At 40.6% G+C, this 19939-nt stretch overlaps 1 protein-coding gene across 1 annotated transcript in view; it reads left to right on the forward strand.

Moving 5' to 3' along the window:
* The window catches only part of pcyt1ba (phosphate cytidylyltransferase 1B, choline a), a 75197-nt gene extending 56807 nt beyond the window's left edge, over positions 1 to 18390 (forward strand). Inside the window, exons 7-8 of the mRNA XM_072585035.1 lie at positions 3448 to 3636; positions 11339 to 18390. Of these exons, the coding sequence (XP_072441136.1) occupies positions 3448 to 3636; positions 11339 to 11539 (390 nt within the window). The 3' untranslated portion in view covers positions 11540 to 18390. The remainder of the gene's footprint in view (positions 1 to 3447; positions 3637 to 11338) is intronic.
* Positions 18391 to 19939: the final 1549 nt, after the last annotated feature.

Consider the following 19939-nt stretch of genomic DNA (forward strand, 5'->3'; position numbering starts at 1 on the left):
GTGGTGCTGGAAAAACACAGCAGGCCAGGCAGCATCCGAGGAGCAGGAGAATCGACGTTTTGGGCATAAGCCCATCTTCAGGAATCCCTTCCTGAAGAAGGGCTTATGCCCAAAATGTCGATTCTCCTGCTCCTTGGATGCTGCCTGGCCTGCTGTGTTTTCCAGCATCACATTTTTCAACTCTGGTCTCTAGTATCTGCAGTCCTCACTTTCTCCTCATGGAGTGGCCCAATTTCTACTTTTGTCTCTCATTTGTTTCTTATGTATTGAAAGAAACTTTTTCTATCATTTCTAATATTACTGACTAGCTTACCTTCATATTTGATCCTCTCCTTCCTTATTTCTCTCTTTGTTATCTGTTTGTTTTTGTAGTCTTTCCAATCTTCTGATTTCTCAGTGCTCTTGGCCACTTTATAGGCTCTCTCTTTTTCTACGATACATTTCCTGACTTCCTTTGTCAGCCATGGCAGTCTAATCCCCCCACCCCGGATAATCTTACTTTTCTTTGGGATGAACCTTTTGTACTGTGTTCTCCCCACTAGGCTCTGCTTCCAGTCGATTTTTGCCAGTTCCTCTCCCATACCCCTGTAATTACCTTTATTTAACTGTAACACCATTACATATGATTTTGCCCTCTCTCTTTCAAACTGTAGACTGAACTCTACGATATTATGATCGCTGCCTCCTAAGTGTTCCCTGACTTTAAGATCTCTTGTAAAGTCTGGCTCGTTACATAGCACTAAGTCCAGAATTGCCTGCTCCCTTGTGGGCTCCATCACAAGCTGGTCCAAAAAGCCATCTTGTAAGCATTCCATGAATTCCCGTTCTTTGGATCCACTGGCCACATTATTCACCCAGTCCATTTGCATATTGAAGTTCCCCCATGATTACCATGACCTTGCCTTTCTGACATGCTCTATCTATTTCCTGGTACATCTTGCATCCCTGGTCCTGACCACTGTTAGGAGATCTGTACATAACTCCCATTATGGTTTTTTTTGCCTTTGTGATTCCTCAACCCCACCCTCACAGACTCCACATCATCTGTCCCTGTGTCATTCAGTGCCATAGATTTGATTTCATTCTTAACTAACAAGGCAATCCCACCCCTTCTGCCTACCTCCCTGTCTTTTCCATAAGTTGTAAATCCTTGGATGTGTAACTGCCAGTTCTGAACCCCTTGCAACCACATCTGTGGTGTCTTCCACGTCATAATCATTCATGATGATTTGTGCTGTTAATTTATCTACTTTGTTAAGAATACTATGAGCATTCACGTAAAGCACCTTAATGCTAATGATTTCCATTATCTCCAGTAATATGTCCTAAGTTATCCTTCTGTTTTGCTTCATTCCTAATCTGCCTTGAATTTAAACCCTCCAGTACAGTTACAACACTGGCATCTACGCAATAATGTGGAAGATTTCCAAGTCTGTCTTGGACATAAAAAATAGGGTAAATCCAACCCAACCAATTACTGCCTGATCAGTATACTCTTGTTCATCACTAAAGTGATGGAAGATGTCATCAACAGTGCTATCAAGCAGCAACTGCTCAGCAATAACCTGCTCAGTGACATCCAGTTTGGGTTCTGCTAGGTCCACTCAGCTCATGACTTCATTACTATCTTGATTCAAAACTGCTACATTGCAGAGGTGAGGCGAGAGTGACAGCTCTTGACATCAACGTTGCATTCAACCAACTGTGACATCAAGGAGCCATAGCAAAACTGGAATCAGTGGGTGACAGGTGGAAAACTCTCTGCTGGTTGCATTCGTGATACATTGGAAGATTGTTGTAGGTCATTCATCTCAGCTTCATGACATTTCTGCAGGAGTTCCTCAGGTTAGCACCCTAGGCCCAACCATCTTCAGCTGCTTTATCAATGACCTTCCCTCCATCATAAAGTCAGAAGTGGGCATGTTTGATGATGATTCCACAATGCTGAGCACCATTTGTGACTCCTTGGATACTGAAGCAATCCATATTCAAATGCAACAAGATTTGGACCTAGCCAGGCTTGGGCTGACAAGTGGCAAGTAACATTAATGCCACACAATGCCAGGCTATGACCATCACCAATGAGAGATAGTTTAACCACTTTGACATTCAGTGGTAACATCATCATTAAATCCCCACTATCAACATCTTTGGGGTTATCATTGATCAGAACATCAACTGGATTTTCAACATAAACACAGTATCTATAAGAGCAGGTCAGAGGCTAGATATACTGCAGCAAGTATCTCACTTCCTGATGCCCCCCCTCCCCGCATAGCCTGTTCACCATCTGTAAGGCACAAGTCTGGAGTGCAATGGAATACTTCCCAATTGTCTAGATGCGTGCAGCTGCCAACGACACTCAAGAAGCTTGACACCATTCAGGGCAAAGCAGCTGGTTTGATTGGCGCCACATTCGCAAACATCTACTCTCTCCACCACCAATGCTCATTAGTAGCAGTGTGTACTACCTCCAAAACACTCTTAGAAATTTACCCAAGATCCTCAGACAGCACCTTCCAAACCTACAATCACTTCCATCTAGAAGGACAAGGACTGCAAATACATGGGACCACCAACACTTTCAAGTTCCCCATCAAGCCACTCACCATACTGACTTGGGAATATATTAATTTTCCTTCACTGTCGCTGGTCAAAATCCCGGAATTACCTCCCTAGTGGCATTGTGGATCAACCCACAGCAGCTGGACTGCACTCATTTCCCTTCAGTGAGATCTGAGATCTACATTTACCATTCTGTGATGTGCACTTCTGTTTACTTCAGTTTTAATGCACTACTGAATCTGAAGCAATTTGCAAGAGAGAAACAAAAGTCGGCGTCTTGCTGAGTCTACATGTGTCCTTATGGAATTTCTTGCTCCCATATTCATAAATTGATCTTCTAATTTAGTCTCACCAATTTTGAAAAAAACAGGTTTTAATTATTTTATTCTGGCCATTTTGTATATGGTGAAAATCTGGTACTGCAATATTTAACACATTCTTTTCATGTGACATAAGGCCTACCTTTTGGGCTCTTAATATCTAGTTTATTGGACTGCTTTACCTTTTCTCAGTACTGTTACCAATTTTTGCTAGTGTCGTATTAATGTGATCTGATAGATGGCTTAGCCCCTCACAATGTGTTCTGCATTCAACTGAGCAAAACACAAACCAGTTCTTAGAGGGATTAGAGAGCTAAAAATCTACATGACACTGCTTTCTTATCCCACCTTGTGAGTAGCTTATTCCAGTATTGGAAAAGGCCAGAGACAAATTATCTACCTTTTTGATGAGTATCTATTGATGGAACAATGAAAGGAGGCAGTCAGTGAAGTTAAGAATGGATGAAGGTAGTTTTGAAATGGAATAGTATTAGACTGCAATGTATTCAATTTCATATATTTTGCTTTCAGTCACTGAGCTGAATGTTTCATTCTTTTTCAGGAAAAGAAGTATCGCTTCCAAAATCATGTTGACAAAATGAAAGAAAAAGTAAAGAACGTAGAAGAAAAATCAAAAGAATTTGTTTACAAAGTGGAGGAAAAAAGCCATGATCTTATACAAAAATGGGAAGAAAAATCACGAGAATTTATTGGAAACTTTTTAGAGCTGTTTGGTCCAGATGGAACTTGGGTGTGTATCGCAGATTAACTTCCAAGATGTTAGTGGAAAGGTTTGACTAGTATGTCAGTTATCTATTATTAATATGGCATTAGAAAAGTCCATTGTATGTACAGTTCTTAGACTGAATTCCTTGTGGTTCCTGATAATCAACCCTGGTTTCTCAAGACGTGCTTAAGTTGCCACAAACAACTTGAAAGGGAACAGTATATCAGTAGGCATCTGTGACAACTAAGCATCACACTGCACCACAGTTCAGGCAGCATCCAAGGAGCTTCGAAATCGACGTTTCGGGCAAAAACCCTTCATCAAGAATAAAGGCAGTGAGCCTGAAGCTTGGAGAGATAAACTAGAGGAGGGTGGGGGTGGGGAGAGAGTAGCATAGAGTATAATGGGTGAGTGGGGGAGGGGATGAAGGTTAGAACCAGGGTGATCTCAGGGAGTCCCTCTCCCACTGCAACTCCCAGGTCATTTCCTCTGCCCTGAAGCTGTTCAACCATGTCGTGAAACAAACTCGCTACCACAGCCACATTTGCTTCCTCAGTGCCTGCCACCTCACCCTAGTTCTAAACTTCCAGCTCAGTAACTGTCCCCATGACTTATCCGGACTTGTCCTAACTGCCTATCTCCTTTTCCACCTATCCACTCCACCCTCTCCTCCCTGACCTATCACCTTCATCCCCTCCCCCACTCACCCATTGTACTCAATGCTACTTTCTCCCCACCCCCACCCTCCTCTAGCTTATCTCTCCATGCTTCAGGCTCACTGCCTTTATTCCTGATAAAGGGCTTTTGCCTGAAATGTCGATTTCGAAGCTCCTTGGATGCTGCCTGAACTGCTGTGCTCTTCCAGCACCACTAATCCAGAATCTGGTTTCCAGCATCTGCAGTCATTGTTTTTATCACACTGCACCAACTCGAAAGATAGTGGGCTTGCACTTTCTGCAGGTGAATTGCATTTACTGGGACTTGGACAGTGTTAGATTTTAGGCTTAGTCAAAGTCATGGAATTTCTCTTGTTTATTCTGCTGGTGATATGAACTATGGAGCACTCAGTTTTTGAAGCACGTAGTTAACGCAAAAGTGCCTCTGTTTAGTTGTCACTAACTGAAATGGAATGTTGTGTAATAGTATCTGTAGCTTTGTTCTTTTTCCTCTGTTAGTGCTAAACAGTCAGCATTGCTAGCCTCACTGCCAGATTTCTTTTGGTTCCCAGTCTGAAATAAGTTCTGAATAGTTCCCATACAAGACCAGCTGAGGATCACAGGCTTGCTGTGAAGCAAAGGAATGAAAACTGTTTTAAATAAATAGGTGCAATCAAAAACAAAACTTGCAGCCTTGTGTTTCACAACACAAAAATTCAAGCTTCTGGGAGAGGGACACACAGTGAAATGTAGCAAAACTTATTGAGGGTGTAATAACTGTGCATTTGGAAAGTGGTGACACAATCTGTCCCAGTCAGCATGGATTAACTTAAGGGAAATCATGCTTGATAGATCTTCTGGTATTGTTTGAGCATGTGACCAGTAGAGTGGACAAAGGTGAATCAGTAGATGTTGTGTAGCTGGACTTGCAAAAGGTTTTTAACAAGGCCCCACAAAATAGATTAGTAAGGAAACTTAAAGCTCATGGTATCAGTGGTAATGTATTTACCTGGATGGAGAACTAGGTGGCAGACAGGAAGCAGAGAATTGGAATAAATGGATCCATTTCAGAATGGCAGGAAGTGACGAGTGGGGTACTATGGGGTTTAGTGCTGGCACCCCAGCCATCCAGAATATACATGAATGATTTGGACAAAGGATTTGAATGACAATTCTCCAAATTTGCAGATAACACTACACTGGGCGGCAGTTGTGAGGAGGATGCCAAGAAGCTGCTAGATGTGTCTTGGACAGACTGGCTGAGTGAGCAAATACTTGTGGATAAATGTGAGGTTATCCACTTTGGTCACAAAAATGGGAAGGCAGGTTATTAACTGAATGGCAGCAGTTTAAGAAAAAGTGAGGTGCAACGAGGCATGGGGGTTATGCTGAAGGTTGGTGTGCAGGTGTAGCAGGTGGTGAAGAAAGCTAATGGAATGCTGGATTTCATAGTGACAGGATTTGAGTATCAGAGTAAAGATGTCTTGCTGATGTTACACAGGGCCTTGGTGAGGCCACACCTGGAGTATTGTATTCAGTTTTGGTCTCCTAGTCTGAGGAAGGACGTTCTTGCTATTGAGGGAGTCCAGCGAAGATTCACCAGACTGACTCCTGGGGTGTTAAGATTGACATATGAAGAAAGAGTGGGGCAACTGTGCTTGTACTTGCTGGAATTTAGAAGATTGGGGGGAGGGCGGTGTTGGAATCTCATAGAAACATATAAAATCCTAATGGAACTGGATGGGCTAGATATGGGAAGCATGTTCCCAATGGTGGGGAAGTCCAGAACAAGCAGTCACAGTCTAAGAATAAGGGTAAGCTGCTCAAGACTGAGATGAGGAAGAATTTCTTCACTAAGAGTTGTGACATTTGGAACTCTCTCCCACAGGAATCTATTGGGGCCAGTTTGTTGAATATGTTCAAGAGGGAACTGGGCATGGCCCTTGTGGCTAAAGGGATCAAAGGGTATGGCGAGAAAGTTAGAATGGGATACTGAAGTTGCATGATCAGCCCTGGTCATATTGAATGGTGGCGCAGGCTCAAAGAGCTGGGTGGCCTACTCCTGCACCTATTTGCTACATTTTTAATGATATGGAAGAGCCAGTATTGGACTGGGGTGGACAAATTTAAAAATCACACGACACTAGCTTATAGTCCAACAGGTTTATTTGGAAGCACTAGCTTTCAGAGCACTGCTCCTTCATCAGGGGAACTACCTGATAGGTAGTTCCCCTGATGAAGGAGCAGTGCTCTGAAAGCTAGTGCTTCCAAATAAACCTGTTGGACTATAAGCTAGTGTCGTGTGATTTTTAACTATGTTTTTACATTAGCTGCAATGATTATTAAAGAATCGCTTGCCACCTACAACAGGAAAGTAGAAAAGGCAAAATCCTGGCTGTGTGTTTGTCATTGGGATAGATGGAAGTGGGGATTTGGATTATAGTGAGAGTAAGGAACCTCTTCTAAATATTCAACAAAACACACATTAAATGGCAGAGACCATAAACATTCCATATTCAATGGCCAATTTATATTGAACTGACGATCTACGCAAAGGTGGCACAATAACTAGGAGAGCTGGCGTTGGCATTCTATGCTTAGTTAGGGAAGAATTGGCCAGGGTTCCCATCCTGATTAATATCCAGCAGTGCCTCTTGCTGATGGTGTGTGTAACCATGATGCATCAGGACAGGATGAGGGTTGGCTGAGATATACGGCAAATAATCTACTGGATGTTTCAGTTAAGACTGAGACACTAATCAATGATGATCCTCCACCTGAGGACCCAGTCAATGACTTCAGGAAGCAGTGAAGTGATACAAATTTGCACATAACAAGAAAAGAACAAAATGTATCTTAAATGAAAAATACAATTGCACCAGTTATAGTACTATTATCAAAAGTACCTATCCAATATTACGCTGATGAAATTTGATTTTAAAAATTGCCATGAGCATGATTTGTAGCTGAATCGCTGGAGGTTCAGCAAGCTCTATCCTGATATTGGTAAAGAAATGTAGTGAAATTAGATTAGATTATTTATAGATTAGAAACAGGCCCTTCGGCCCAACAAGTCCACACCGACCGCAACCCACCCAGACCCATTCCCTTACATTTACCCCTTCACCTAACACTACGGGCAATTTAGCATGGCCAATTCACCTAGCCTGCACATCTTTGGACTGTGGGAGGAAACCGGAGCACCCGGCGGAAACCCACACAGACACGGGGAGAACATGCAAACTCCACACGGACAGTCACCTGAGGCAGGAATTGAATCCGGGTCTCTGGCACTGTGAGGCAGCAGTGCTAACCACTGTGCTACCATGCCACCCGTTTTGGGTGTCAAGGTAAAATTCTCATCAGGCAATAGTAAGTTGCCTGTTAAGAGGGATTATTAACTATAGCTATTGGAGTGGCATGGTGGCTCAGTGGCTTCAATTCCAGCCTCACGCAACTGTCTATGTGTAGTTTGTACATTTGCCCCATGTTTGCATGGATTTCTGTGGGTCCCTGCAAGGTTTGTGAAGGTTTGTAGCTCAGGTTGAGGTTTAGGGTGTAGGTTTGCTCGCTGAGCTGTAGGTTTGATATCCAGACGTTTCATTACCTGGCTAGGTAACATCATCAGTGGTGACCTCCAAGTGAAGCGAAGCTGTTGTCTCCTGCTTTCTATTTATATCTTTCTCCTGGATGGGGTTCCTGGGGTTTGTAGTGATGTCATTTCCTGTTCATTTTCTGAGGGGTTGATAGATGACATCTAGATCTATGTGTTTGTTTATGGCGTTCTGGTTGGAGTGCCAGGCCTCTAGGAATTCTCTGGCATGTCTTTGCTTAGCCTGTCCCAGGATAGATGTGTTGTCCCAGTCGAAATGGTAGTTTTTTTCATCCGTGTGTAGGGCTATGAGGGAGAGGGGGTCATGTCTTTTTGTGGCTAGCTGGTGTTCATGTATCCTGGTGGCTAACTTTCTTCCTGTTTGTCCTATGTAGTGTTTGTGGCAGTCCTTGTATGGAATTTTATAGATGACATTGGTTTTGTCCATGGGTTGTACTGGGTCTTTTAAGTTTGTTAGTTTTTGTTTGAGAGTGTTGGTGGGTTTGTGTGCTACTAGGATTCCGAGGGGTCTCAGTAGTCTGGATGTCATTTCTGAAACTTCTTTGATATATGGTAAGGTGAAATGTCAAACCTATATCCTAAATTTCTCTGGGTGCTCCAGTTTCCTCCCACAGACCAAAGATGTGCAGGTCAGATAGATTGGCTATGCTAAATTGTCCACTGTATCCATAAGAAATGCAGAGGTAAAATGTGTGGGTCTGGGTGGGATGCTCTGTGGATGGCCAGTGTGGACTCAATGGGTCAAAAGGCCTGCTTCCACAATATAGGGATATAATGATTCTGTATCACCCCATTAACATGCAGCCTTCTATCATACCACCACCATAAGCAAACTGGACGGCAACATGAAAGTCAGAGGATACCTGATGACTTCAGCTCACTATTTGGTCCAAAAAAACCACCATGTTGGACATCAGGCACTAAGACTGCATGATATAGGAACAGGCCACAGACATTGGCATCCGACATGTGCTAGTTTAGAACGTTCATGGCATACCTCTGCTTTACTACACACTTCTGCAGTTCAATGTTTCAGGTCTTGCCTCTTGTGTTTTGCTCCTCAGTCATTTTCCAGTTCGCATTGTTACAGTTTGCATTGTCATTGGGTGCAGACACAAAGCCAATTGTCAGCAGTTCTCAATCTAGTCATGGGGGTCAGAGATCCCACAGTAGTGAGGCTAGCAGTGATGCCTATCCAGGAACTTAAAGACAGTCAGTCAACCACTTGAGGCAATCAAGGTCAAGATTCACTGCTTGTAAGGAGTGAGGACCTAAAGGTCAAAATGCCCATCACCCATCATGACTGTTTATGTCCTATTGTGGGTTTTTTCCTCCAAAAAGGAGAGGTAGGTATTAAGAGATGAAAGTCAGTGTCACAGAGACGAGGTAGCACAGAGACCATGCAGGGTTAGTAGTGTTAGAGGTTGGAGGGTGAGAGTGAATGAGAGATGTTGCAGGCAATAGTGAGAGTGGTAGAGCCTGAGCCTTTGTGGGAGGTGGGTACTGCAGCAGAAACAGTCTGAGTGTGAGGTATTGGAGAGTAGATATCAAACATGGCGACAGAAAGAAGGTCTCAGATCTTTTTCCTGTATTGCTGAGCATTTCTCCAGACTCTAGAGACTGTACTGACCCAGTGGCAATCTCAGTCGAGACTGACATTTCGAGACACAATTGGCTTTGTGTCTGCACCCAATGACAATGCAAACTGTAACAATGTGAACTGGAAAATGACTGAGGAGCAAAACACAAGAGGCAAGACCTGAAACATTGAACTGCAGAAGTGTATAGTAAAGCAGAGGTATGCCATGAACGTTCTAAACTAGTTACTAGGGGACACAGCTTTAAATTAAGGGGTGGTAGGTATAGGACAGATGTTAGGGGTAGATTTTTTACTCAGCGGGTTGTGAGTTCATGGAATGCCCTGCCAGTAGCAGTGGTGGACTCTCCCTCTTTATGGTCATTTAAGCGGGCATTGGACAAGCATATGGAGGTTATTGGGCTAGTGTAGGTTAGGTAGGCTTCGGTCGGCGCAACATCGAGGGCCGAAGGGCCTGTACTGCGCTGTATTTTTCTATGTTCTATGTTCTATGACATAGTCTGGTGTTGTAGCCTCCCCTGCTGGTCGTTCGAGAGGGCATCCACCTTGCAACACCCCATCCAGCAGTACCTCCAGCCCCTTTACTCTTTTCTCTACCAGGTTCAGGGGAAATATCAGGAACCAGGCAGTGTAGCTGTCTAATAGTCCTTACCTGGGTACACAATGCCTTTTTAAAGATGGTGCAAGTTTCATGTACAGCACACTATTTCAAAATATCCAGGTAGTGGTGAAGTATTCTGGGTACAGTGAGTGGTTGAAGGGGCTAGTATTGGACCAGAAGAGTGCCTTTGGGATAAGGTAAGAAGTTAATGAGTCTAGCTTGATGAGAAAACATGCTGGGAAACTTGACACAACTGACACCACCAGAAAAAAAAGTAAGATTCAACTCCATAAAAAAGTTTATTCATCCAGAACTTTACAACAACAACCACTTAACAAAAGACTGTGAAAGTAAAAACTACGGTTGACCTGGTTTAATTAGCTGCATTCATTTACTTAGTATTAATTTCTCTAGAGTTTGCAATTGTACTTGTTGGATGTTATTCTGTTATAGAGTCACAGGGATGTACAATGCTGAAACACACCCATCGGTCCAACCTGTCCATGCCGACCAGATATCCCAACCCAATCTAGTCCCACCTGACAGCACCTGGCCCATATCCCTCCAAACCCTTCCTATTCATATACCCATCCAGATGCCTTTTAAGTGTTGCAATTGTACCAGCCTCTACTTCCATGCCAGAGGTGGAGGAGTTGAGCTAGAGGGAGAGGTTAAATAGGCTGTGGCTGTTTCCCCTGGAGTGTCAGAGGCTGAGAGGTGACCTTATAGAGGTTTATAAAATCATGAGGGGCATGGATAGGATAAATAGACAAAGTCTTTTCCCTGGGGTGGGCGAGTCATGAACCAGAGGGCGTTGGTTTAGGGTGAGAGAGGAAAGATATAAAAGAGACCTAAGGGGCAACTTTTTTACACAGAGGGTGGTATGTGTATGGAATGAGCTGCCAGAGGAATCCATCACTTACTCTGGCAGCTCATCTTGAACTCTTAGTGTGATGTCTTGTAAACTTTCACTGTATTCATGTGAGTACATGTGACAATGAAACTAATTCTAATTGGTGTAGCAAGTTGGGCTTTTTATCAAGGCATTTACTATTGTTGCTCCCCATAGTTCCCGATCCAGGAAATATGGTAGTGTCTGATGACTTCCACATTTAACTTAATATCTCTGCTGGACCACTCTACTATTCACTGGATCAAAGTGAATTTTTCATTCACGTTTACAAAATTCAGGTAATCTACGTATGCTTGCTCATGGAATGCTTGCAGGTTTCCTTATTTTGTGTTTCCGTGCCTTACAGAAACAAGTTTTCCAGGAGAGAGGCGGTCGGATGCTGCAAGCTCTGTCTCCAAGGCAAAGTCCCTCAAGTAGCCCAACAAGAGAACGGTCCCAGTCCCCAACATTCCAGTGGCCATTTACCAAAACTTCACCCCCATCTTCCCCGAAAGTTGCTTCTGCCTCCATCAGTAGCATCAGTGATGGAGAAGAGGATGAAAATTGAATGATTGGGAACCTGCAGCACGTGAGCAGATGAATATGATCAGCAATGATGTAATCTCAGGCAAACCTTAGCCTTTTAGTTTTCCTTTCCATCATTCTCAGGCCCTTAACAGAGTCTGACTAATCCTATTATTACAACATGTTTATAGTGCACACATCACAAATATCAGCTTCTAAATTGTCCCCCTCTACAAGAATCTGTGCTATATTTAATGTTAGCATCACAATGTTCATGGTTCCTGTGTTGACGTAAGTCACATGAGACATCCCTCAATGTAAAACCAAAAACATCTCAGATGCCATCCATAAATGGAATGTGTAGGTAAACTATTTGTGACTGATACAATGAAAATGTTTATAATTTTGCCTCATCAAGTACCATAAACAAAATGGGTTGGAAAATACACAAAGCAATAGAGGCAAATTTTAAGACTTTCCCTTTGTTGAGTTGAATCATATGAGAGGTTTTACAAGACAGACTTTTTAAAAAATAAATAACCTTTATTCAGGATGTATGATAAACATTGGATAGATAAAATCATGATAACACACCTGTTTGTTATTTTCTAAATTAGTGAGCTGTGGGAAAAATAACAATTCAAAAATAGAAGGTCATCTTCAAATGCAGAATCCACTTCAACATTGATTGGCTATCTCATTGTGACCTCTTGCATGATTGCCATCACAGGAATAAGCAAACCAATTTAACCTACTTTTAAATCCAGGAGTAGAAACATTTGCCCAGAACTTGGTGGGAAAATAACGGTGAATTTAATGTACACACCATTATTAGTGTGTAAATAACTCAGCAGTTAGTGGCAAGGAAAACATACCTTGTGAGATGTGAATCACCACAAATTGCTAAAAGATTTGTACTGTTCTGCAGTTAGTCACATGAAAATAGACATCTTCTGTCAACCTCCCCATTAATTTTCAAGAAATTGCTGCATATGTGCTCTTAAAATGAAACCAACATTGCCATACAAAGTTAGGGCTGGTTCCTAATGACATAAAGGTCCTTTTTATAGTATTTATGTTCCTGAAATACCATCTCATCCCTCTCTGGCACAGAAGGGGAAAAATTGAAATTCAGCTGTTTCTTCCCATTGATAATATACTGCTCTATGAGGATTTTACAATTAAAAATTCAAAATAGCTTATTTATTTTTTCTGTATTTAACCTTTCTTTTAATCCAAACATTCTATTTATTGTTCTTTTTAATTTGACTCTGATGCAATATTTTTGTTCTACTGTTTCTCCATCCTTCAGTTTCATTATTTAATGAAATATACCATTAATTCCTTTTGCTAATTAAGGTCAAATATACCCCATTGATCTTGCCATGTGGTTATTTATTTGTATTTTTCATAATTTGCTGAAAACAATTTGGGGTGAGAGGAACAGGAAAAGAAAACTAACAATGGGGTAAACTGGAGAATGCTATGCCAGAACAAATTCTGTGTCTAAGATCAGAGAGAGCACATGATGAATTGTGTGCAGAAGTGCTGAATTTATACTGTGGGATATGCAATACACTGAGCTGCGCAAAACACATCCAACATGGTAACTTTGGAATGTTTTGACAGGCAGAAATGCTCACTTGCACAAAACACTTTTTAAACATTTGTGGCTTCGCTTTATAAAAGAATCTTTTTGTCACTTTTCAAAACAGGTATAACATTATGCAAGCATAATACTTGATGGTGTTCCATGTCCACATAGTCATATGGCCTCAGAGCAGTGGATCTCAATCGTTCACAAGTCAAGGCAGGAAATGACTCCGGAATTAAACTGTAATTTTGGCAGGATGTAAAGTGGAAACTATTTCTCAGTAAGAGAAGCATCAATATAAATGCATCATCCGTCCCATCACTTCCACTTGCATTGCTTTACTGCTCCATCTTCTGTGCTTTGCACGCAGGAGTCGAGGAACAATATTCTTCAGCTGAAGCATTGTGTACACATGTAATTCATTCCCTATATTAAAATTTGGTCAACCTTCAAATGGTATTCTATTTAACACCGTACTAAAATAATTTAGTACTAGCGTTAGTTGAAGCATGGTAACTTTTCACAGTATGTTCAGAGGAGTTGAGAAATTTAATTGCATTGTGACAAGTTTGCATTGCAGTTTATTTATATGCATGACTATTAGAATTCACCATGGAAAATATTGCAGAAAGTTCACAGAGACAATAGGACACTTTATATCTTATCTATAAATATCGAAACGTAAATGTTTTACAATTTGTAAATGACCACTGGATTATAACAAATGCTGGATGTTCCATCTTTGGCAAAAGAGGTCAGAGAAAATAAATGAAAAACATTTTTACCCCGTGCAAAACACACCTGCAACTTAGCTCTGTATCTAAGACATTTACCTAACACCATCTTGGTTTCATGAAAAAAGCAGGCTTTATAGATAAGTCAGCAATAGGCATTGAAACAGGGGGTCAAGCTGTAAACAAAAATCTGAAGTTTTATTATTCCCCAATGGCTGGGCATTGGAAATATCCCACTTGAGCATTATAATGAGAATACCCAATGATAGGACTGTTTATGTTACAACATCATACTGTAATGGAAACTAAAATTGAATCTAAATTACAGCTAATGCAGTTTTGTTCGTGGTGAAAAAAGTCTCATAGCTTTAAAGTTCCAGAATTCTTCAGTGTCTTCAGTTGACCAGTAGCAATTAATTTTTTTTGAGAGTTTAAAGTCAGGCATTTTTAAATTTCAATTTGATCAGTAAGTTTCCCAATGGAACACCAGATATTGTTATCCTTGTTCAATTAACTTCTTAATAGTTGACAACAGACCCATAAAAATCTGTTGTGAAAAGTTACTGATCCTTCCACAATAGAGATCAGTAATTATAACATCTTCTGTGAAAATCACTGCTGGCCCTAAAAGGACTAAAGACCCAAAGCAAATAAAACCAATGACTATATGGATGTCACTTTTTCTATGTCTTTTCACAATAGCATATAGTTCTAATCTCAAAAGTTCAGAGGATATTACAAACTTTGCACACCTTAAATTGTAATCTGAGTGAATTATTGGATCCTTGTCAAACAGGAAGCTTTCACAAGTATAAGTGGACAAGCTTACCTGGCAGACAATTCAAAATGTTTTCCATATAATAAAAAATGCTGTCAAAATGAAGGAAATAACAGATTTGCCTTTTGACTTCTACTGAAACTTTATACACACAACCCAAAAACCAAAAGGCTGTGGATTAGTAGATGCCTGGATATGTATGTAATGTGTTAAGATTAAAATTAGTTGTATGCTTTCATCCAGCAACTTTAATGCAAGACAAAATCAAAAGCTGTTTCACAGGAATTTTCAAACTATCTCTGACACAACTGATGTCAAATTATCTGACCTTTGACATTCATGGGGTTATTATTGGTGAATCCTCAACTACCAACATTGTTGGGTTACCATTGATTAGAAAATGAACTAGACCTAGTGTATTAATACTGTTATTACAAGCGCAGTTAGGAGGTTAGACTTCAGCAGTAAGTAGCTTGACTCTGACCCTGAAAAATCTGGCCATCATCTGTTAGGCATAGGGCAAGAGTGGGGTGGGAATACTCTCCATTTGCCTGAAGAAGTGTAGCTTTGACAAAGTTAAAGAAGCTCAACATCATCCAGGGCAAAGCAGCGTTCACAGCTGGCACTTAATCCATCATCTTCAACATTGACTTCCTTCCCACTAGCACACAGTGGTAGCAGTGCATCTTCATTAATGCTTTTTCAATCACATCTTCCAAACTGAGAATATCTTCCATGTGGATGGATAAGGGCAGTACGGATGGGAAAAGCACTGCCTGCAAGTCCCCCTGCAAGCCACAGACTATCTTGATTTGGAATTGTATCAGTTTCTTCAGTGTCACTGGGTCGAATTCCTGGTATCCCGTTCCTCACAGCACTTTGGGTGTCCCTACCTCATATAGACTGTGACAGTTCTTGAGAATGGCTCACCACTACCTTCTAAAGGGAAGTTCGAGATAGGCAATAAATGCCGGCCCAGCCAATGATGCTTGTACCAAATGAGCAAATGAATTTTAAAAAAATACTGAACCACATGAGTTGAGTTCTTCTGACCAAAGTCCTGGTCAAAGAAGTTGGTTTTCATGAGCATCTTAAAAGAAGGAAATGAGGCAAAAGGGTGCAGAAAGAGCTGAGGGTCAAGGCAACTGAAGATGCACAAACCAATGATGGATTGATGAAGATCAGGGATGCTAAATAGGCCAGGATTAGATAAGATATCTCCGAGGACTATGGCAGGAGCTGAAGGAATTATGAGTGGGGTAATGCTATAGAGGAACTCAAAAACAAGGAATGATAACTTTAGAATAAGGATATTGTTTTACTGTGGGCCAATGTAACATAATGAGCACAGAGGTAACAGGCAATTAGAACTTGCTGTGAGTTAAGACACAGGCTTTCGATTAATGCATGAAGAGAGTTTCAGCAGATGAACTGAGGCAGGGTGATGTCAGATGATGTTACAGAGCTGGAAATGACTTGGTGATAATGCGAATGAGGTTGAAAAATCATCTCAGCATAAAATGTGACATTACAGTTGTGAACAGGTTGCTTTAATCTCAGATTGTTGCTACGTAGATGGATGGAACTAGTAGCTAGATAATGGAGTTTTGAGCCTTGATTGAAAATAATGACTTCAATCTTCCCAATATTTAATTGAAAGAAATGTCAGCTCATTCAGTTCTGGATGTTAAATGAGCAGTCTGATAATTTAAGATCTGTGATGGAATGAAGTGAGATGTTGGTGAAGTATGACTGGGTGTCATTAGTATACATGTGAAATCTATGCTTTCCAATAGTGTGGGTAAGGGGCAGAATGTAGATGAGAAATGGAAGGCAACAAATGTACGACCATAAGTTATAATGGGAGAGTGCCAAGGGAAGAAATCCAAAGTGATACTCTCGCAATAATTAGCTAGATAAGAATGAAATCACACGAGAGTATTCCCATCCAAATGGAAGACAGTGGAAAACGATTGGAGTAGGATGGTGTGGTCAACTGCATCAAAGATTGCAGACAGATCAAGAACGATGAGAAGGTGACATTTACTTTTGTCACAATCCCATAGGATATTGTTTATAACTTTTGGCAAAACATTCTGTATTATGGCAGGGATAGCAGATGATGAAAGAAACATCCAGTTGTATATGGAGGACAATCCTGATTTTCTAATCTTGACACCAGTTACATTGTAGTTCAAGCAAACAAATGAATGAAGTACTATATCATCCAAGAGGATTTTACATTGCTTCTGCAGGTACACAAGTTGATTACTTTCTGTGTGAGATAACTAAGCAGCCTTTCATGCTGAGCTGCATCTTCTGGTATTTTTCATAATTTTTAATCTATGAGCAAGGAAGCGAACTACTTCTATTATTTTAATGAAGAATTTTGTTTGACAATGCCAGAGTAAAAAAAATGTTGGATGTCAGTGGATCACAGATCTTGTTTAAAGCTTCTGCTTGGCTCAGCTGGATACAATGCACAGCCTTTTAATGAAACAAACTGTGAAATTACAAATTCATTAGAAATTCAACCATTCAGCTACAGCCATAAGTCACAATAGTGGTGGGCATTAGAATACTAATGTTCCATACTTCTTAATTTATTCATTAATTATTGTGTTCTCACTGGAAACAATCAAATAATCAGGAATCTCCCTGTTAGGAGACTTAGAGTGGAGATCTCAAGCTACTTTGCAATTATGGGTAAAAAATGGCTACAAACTATGCACAACTAGGTGAATGTCTCTGAAATAAATTCCAAGCTATCACCATATATCATACTTCTTAATTACAAATTCCTGTGGTGGTTGGCTACAGAATCTGGCTATACTTAAAGCTCTTATCCAATGTTAATAGAGCCTCTGCGAGTACCAGGGAAGACATTTTCTAATGGGAACTAATTAGAGATTATTAGTTGAAGCAAATAAAAAGACAGTAAAGTAGAACAGAACTAATTTTACATTTCCAGCTTCTAGCTGTAAAAAAAGTCCTGAATGCTATGCTTTTATTTCCATGATTTTCCATCTATAAATTTTGAGAGTGTGCACAAAGACACTGTACTCAACATATAAAGAACTCTGGAAGAATTCCATAGTTAGACAAAGTTGATGAACTGCAGTTACCTATCCTAATTTAAATTTTTATAGCATTAATCCGAGAAAATGAATCTTACCAAGGAACAATTTGCACCACAAACAAAAACAGAAATTGCTGGTGAAACTCAGCAGTTTCACAAGAAATTTGCTTTTGTTTCAGATCTCTCACATCTTCAATTCTTGGTCTTATAATTTACATGTTTTTGTTGACAAGTAATTAGTTAAGTAGATAGACAAGCTCTAATAGGCTAAAAGCACGAAGAGCAGCACAACGCTCAAAATCCAGGAGAACTTCGTGAATTGATGGCAAAAGCAGAATTTCTTTGGTTTTCAGATCACATTTTGAAAATTGATGAATGGAGGGTTGTCAATTATGGTTTGTATCAGGGTCTTTTAACATCACATCATACATTCTGATATCTTCTGGGGTGTTTTGCGCAAGTAATACCATGATATATTTTATTCAAAGCTTTTGTATAACACTCTGTTCATGTATTCAGTACTCTAAAATGTTGGTTTACACTATTGCCATACAATTTATATGGAGAAAGTACATTGTTCCTGAGGCCATTTTGTTGATTTTTTTTCAAATGATAAGGTCCGTCACGTATAATTTACTGTGTTTTTTATTTATTAAGATGCACTGGCCAGAAATACAAACAGGAAAATGATAATAAAGATGAAGTTTAAAGCAACTAATATCCAGCTTACTCTTGTATGCTGATTCATTTCCATTACAGTCTATTTCTTCTGAAATCCATCACTACAAAGATACCTCCACATATATTGTTGAGACGTGGAGGTGCTGGTGTTGGGCTGGGGTGGCCAAAGTCAGAAATCACATGATACCAGGTTATACTCCAGCAGGTTTATTTGAAATCAAGTTTTTGAAGTGCTGCTCCTTCATCAGATGAAGTGAAGGGAAGCACACAGGTACAGAATTTATAGGGCAAAGAGATCATTGCAAGATAATTCCAGATAATTAACAGTGTAAAAAGATAGTACAAATGGTGTGAGTGCAAAGTCGACAGGCCGAATAAAAATCTTTGCAGGTGATCAGAACTATCAAATAGTGTGAGTAAAGTGTCAACAGCTGAATAGCAAGTGAAGGAATGGCCTATGATCTGATCAAAATAACATGATAGGTAGAGTTGTATGACGAGGGTCTAACCATAGTAACAAGTAATCCAGAATTGTACAAACTAAAAAATGGTAGAGAGATCATAAGTTACTAAGTTGATGATGTCAAAACAGGACAGTAAGGAAGATTTTACAAACACAGAACAGTATGGTGGGGTTACATGTAACATGACATGAACCCAAAGTCATGATTGAGGTGGTCTTCATGGGGACGGAAACTGGCTATCAGTTTCTGCTTAGCGATTCTGCGTTATTCTTTACCTTGAAGGCTGCCTTGAAGGAAGCTTACCTAAAGATTGGAGGCTGAATGCCCTTGACCACTGAAGTATTCCCCAACTGGGAGGAAACATTCCTGTCTGGTGACAGTCGTGTGGTGCCCATTCATCGATTGCCGTAACATCTGCATGGTCTCACCAATATACCATACCTTGGGGCATCCCTTCCTATAGCATATGAGGTGGACAACATTGGCCAAGTCACATGAGTGCCTATTGTGTTTGATGGTGTTGCCATGTGCGATTGTTGTATCCATAATCGATGATCTGTCTTGTCTTGCCAAGGCAAGGTTGTGTGGTGTTGTTATCACTGTTTTCCTGAAGGCTAGGTAGTTTGCTGCAAACAATGGCCTGTTTGAGGATGTTGTTGCAGTTTCTTTTGCTGTGGCATGTTGGAACTGACATGTGATGACCATTGGGTTCCATATTTATGAAGGTACCTTTCAGTGTAAGTGTCCACTGCATTCCTCATCTGAGCAGATTCTGTGTATGTACAGGGTTTGTCTGTCGAGGATGGCTCCTTTAACGTGTTTAGAATGGAAGCTGGAGAAGTGAAATATCATGAGGTTATCCATAGGCTTGCAGTAGAGTGAAGCACGGAGGTGTCCATCCTGGATTGAGATGCATATGCCTAAGAATGAGACTGATTCTGAAGAGTAGTCCATGGTAAGTCTGATGGTGAGATGAAAGTTGTCATGTAGTCATTTCAGTGATTCCTTGCCATAAGCACAAGGAAGAAAATTTTGTTGATGCATCTGGATTATTGGAGGTCTTGTGCAGCAAAGAAGTTTTGCCTGAGCTTGTGCATGAAAATGAGTGGGATA

Source organism: Chiloscyllium punctatum, chromosome 15, assembly GCF_047496795.1.
Source record: "Chiloscyllium punctatum isolate Juve2018m chromosome 15, sChiPun1.3, whole genome shotgun sequence".
In the NCBI taxonomy this organism is placed as follows: domain Eukaryota; kingdom Metazoa; phylum Chordata; class Chondrichthyes; order Orectolobiformes; family Hemiscylliidae; genus Chiloscyllium; species Chiloscyllium punctatum.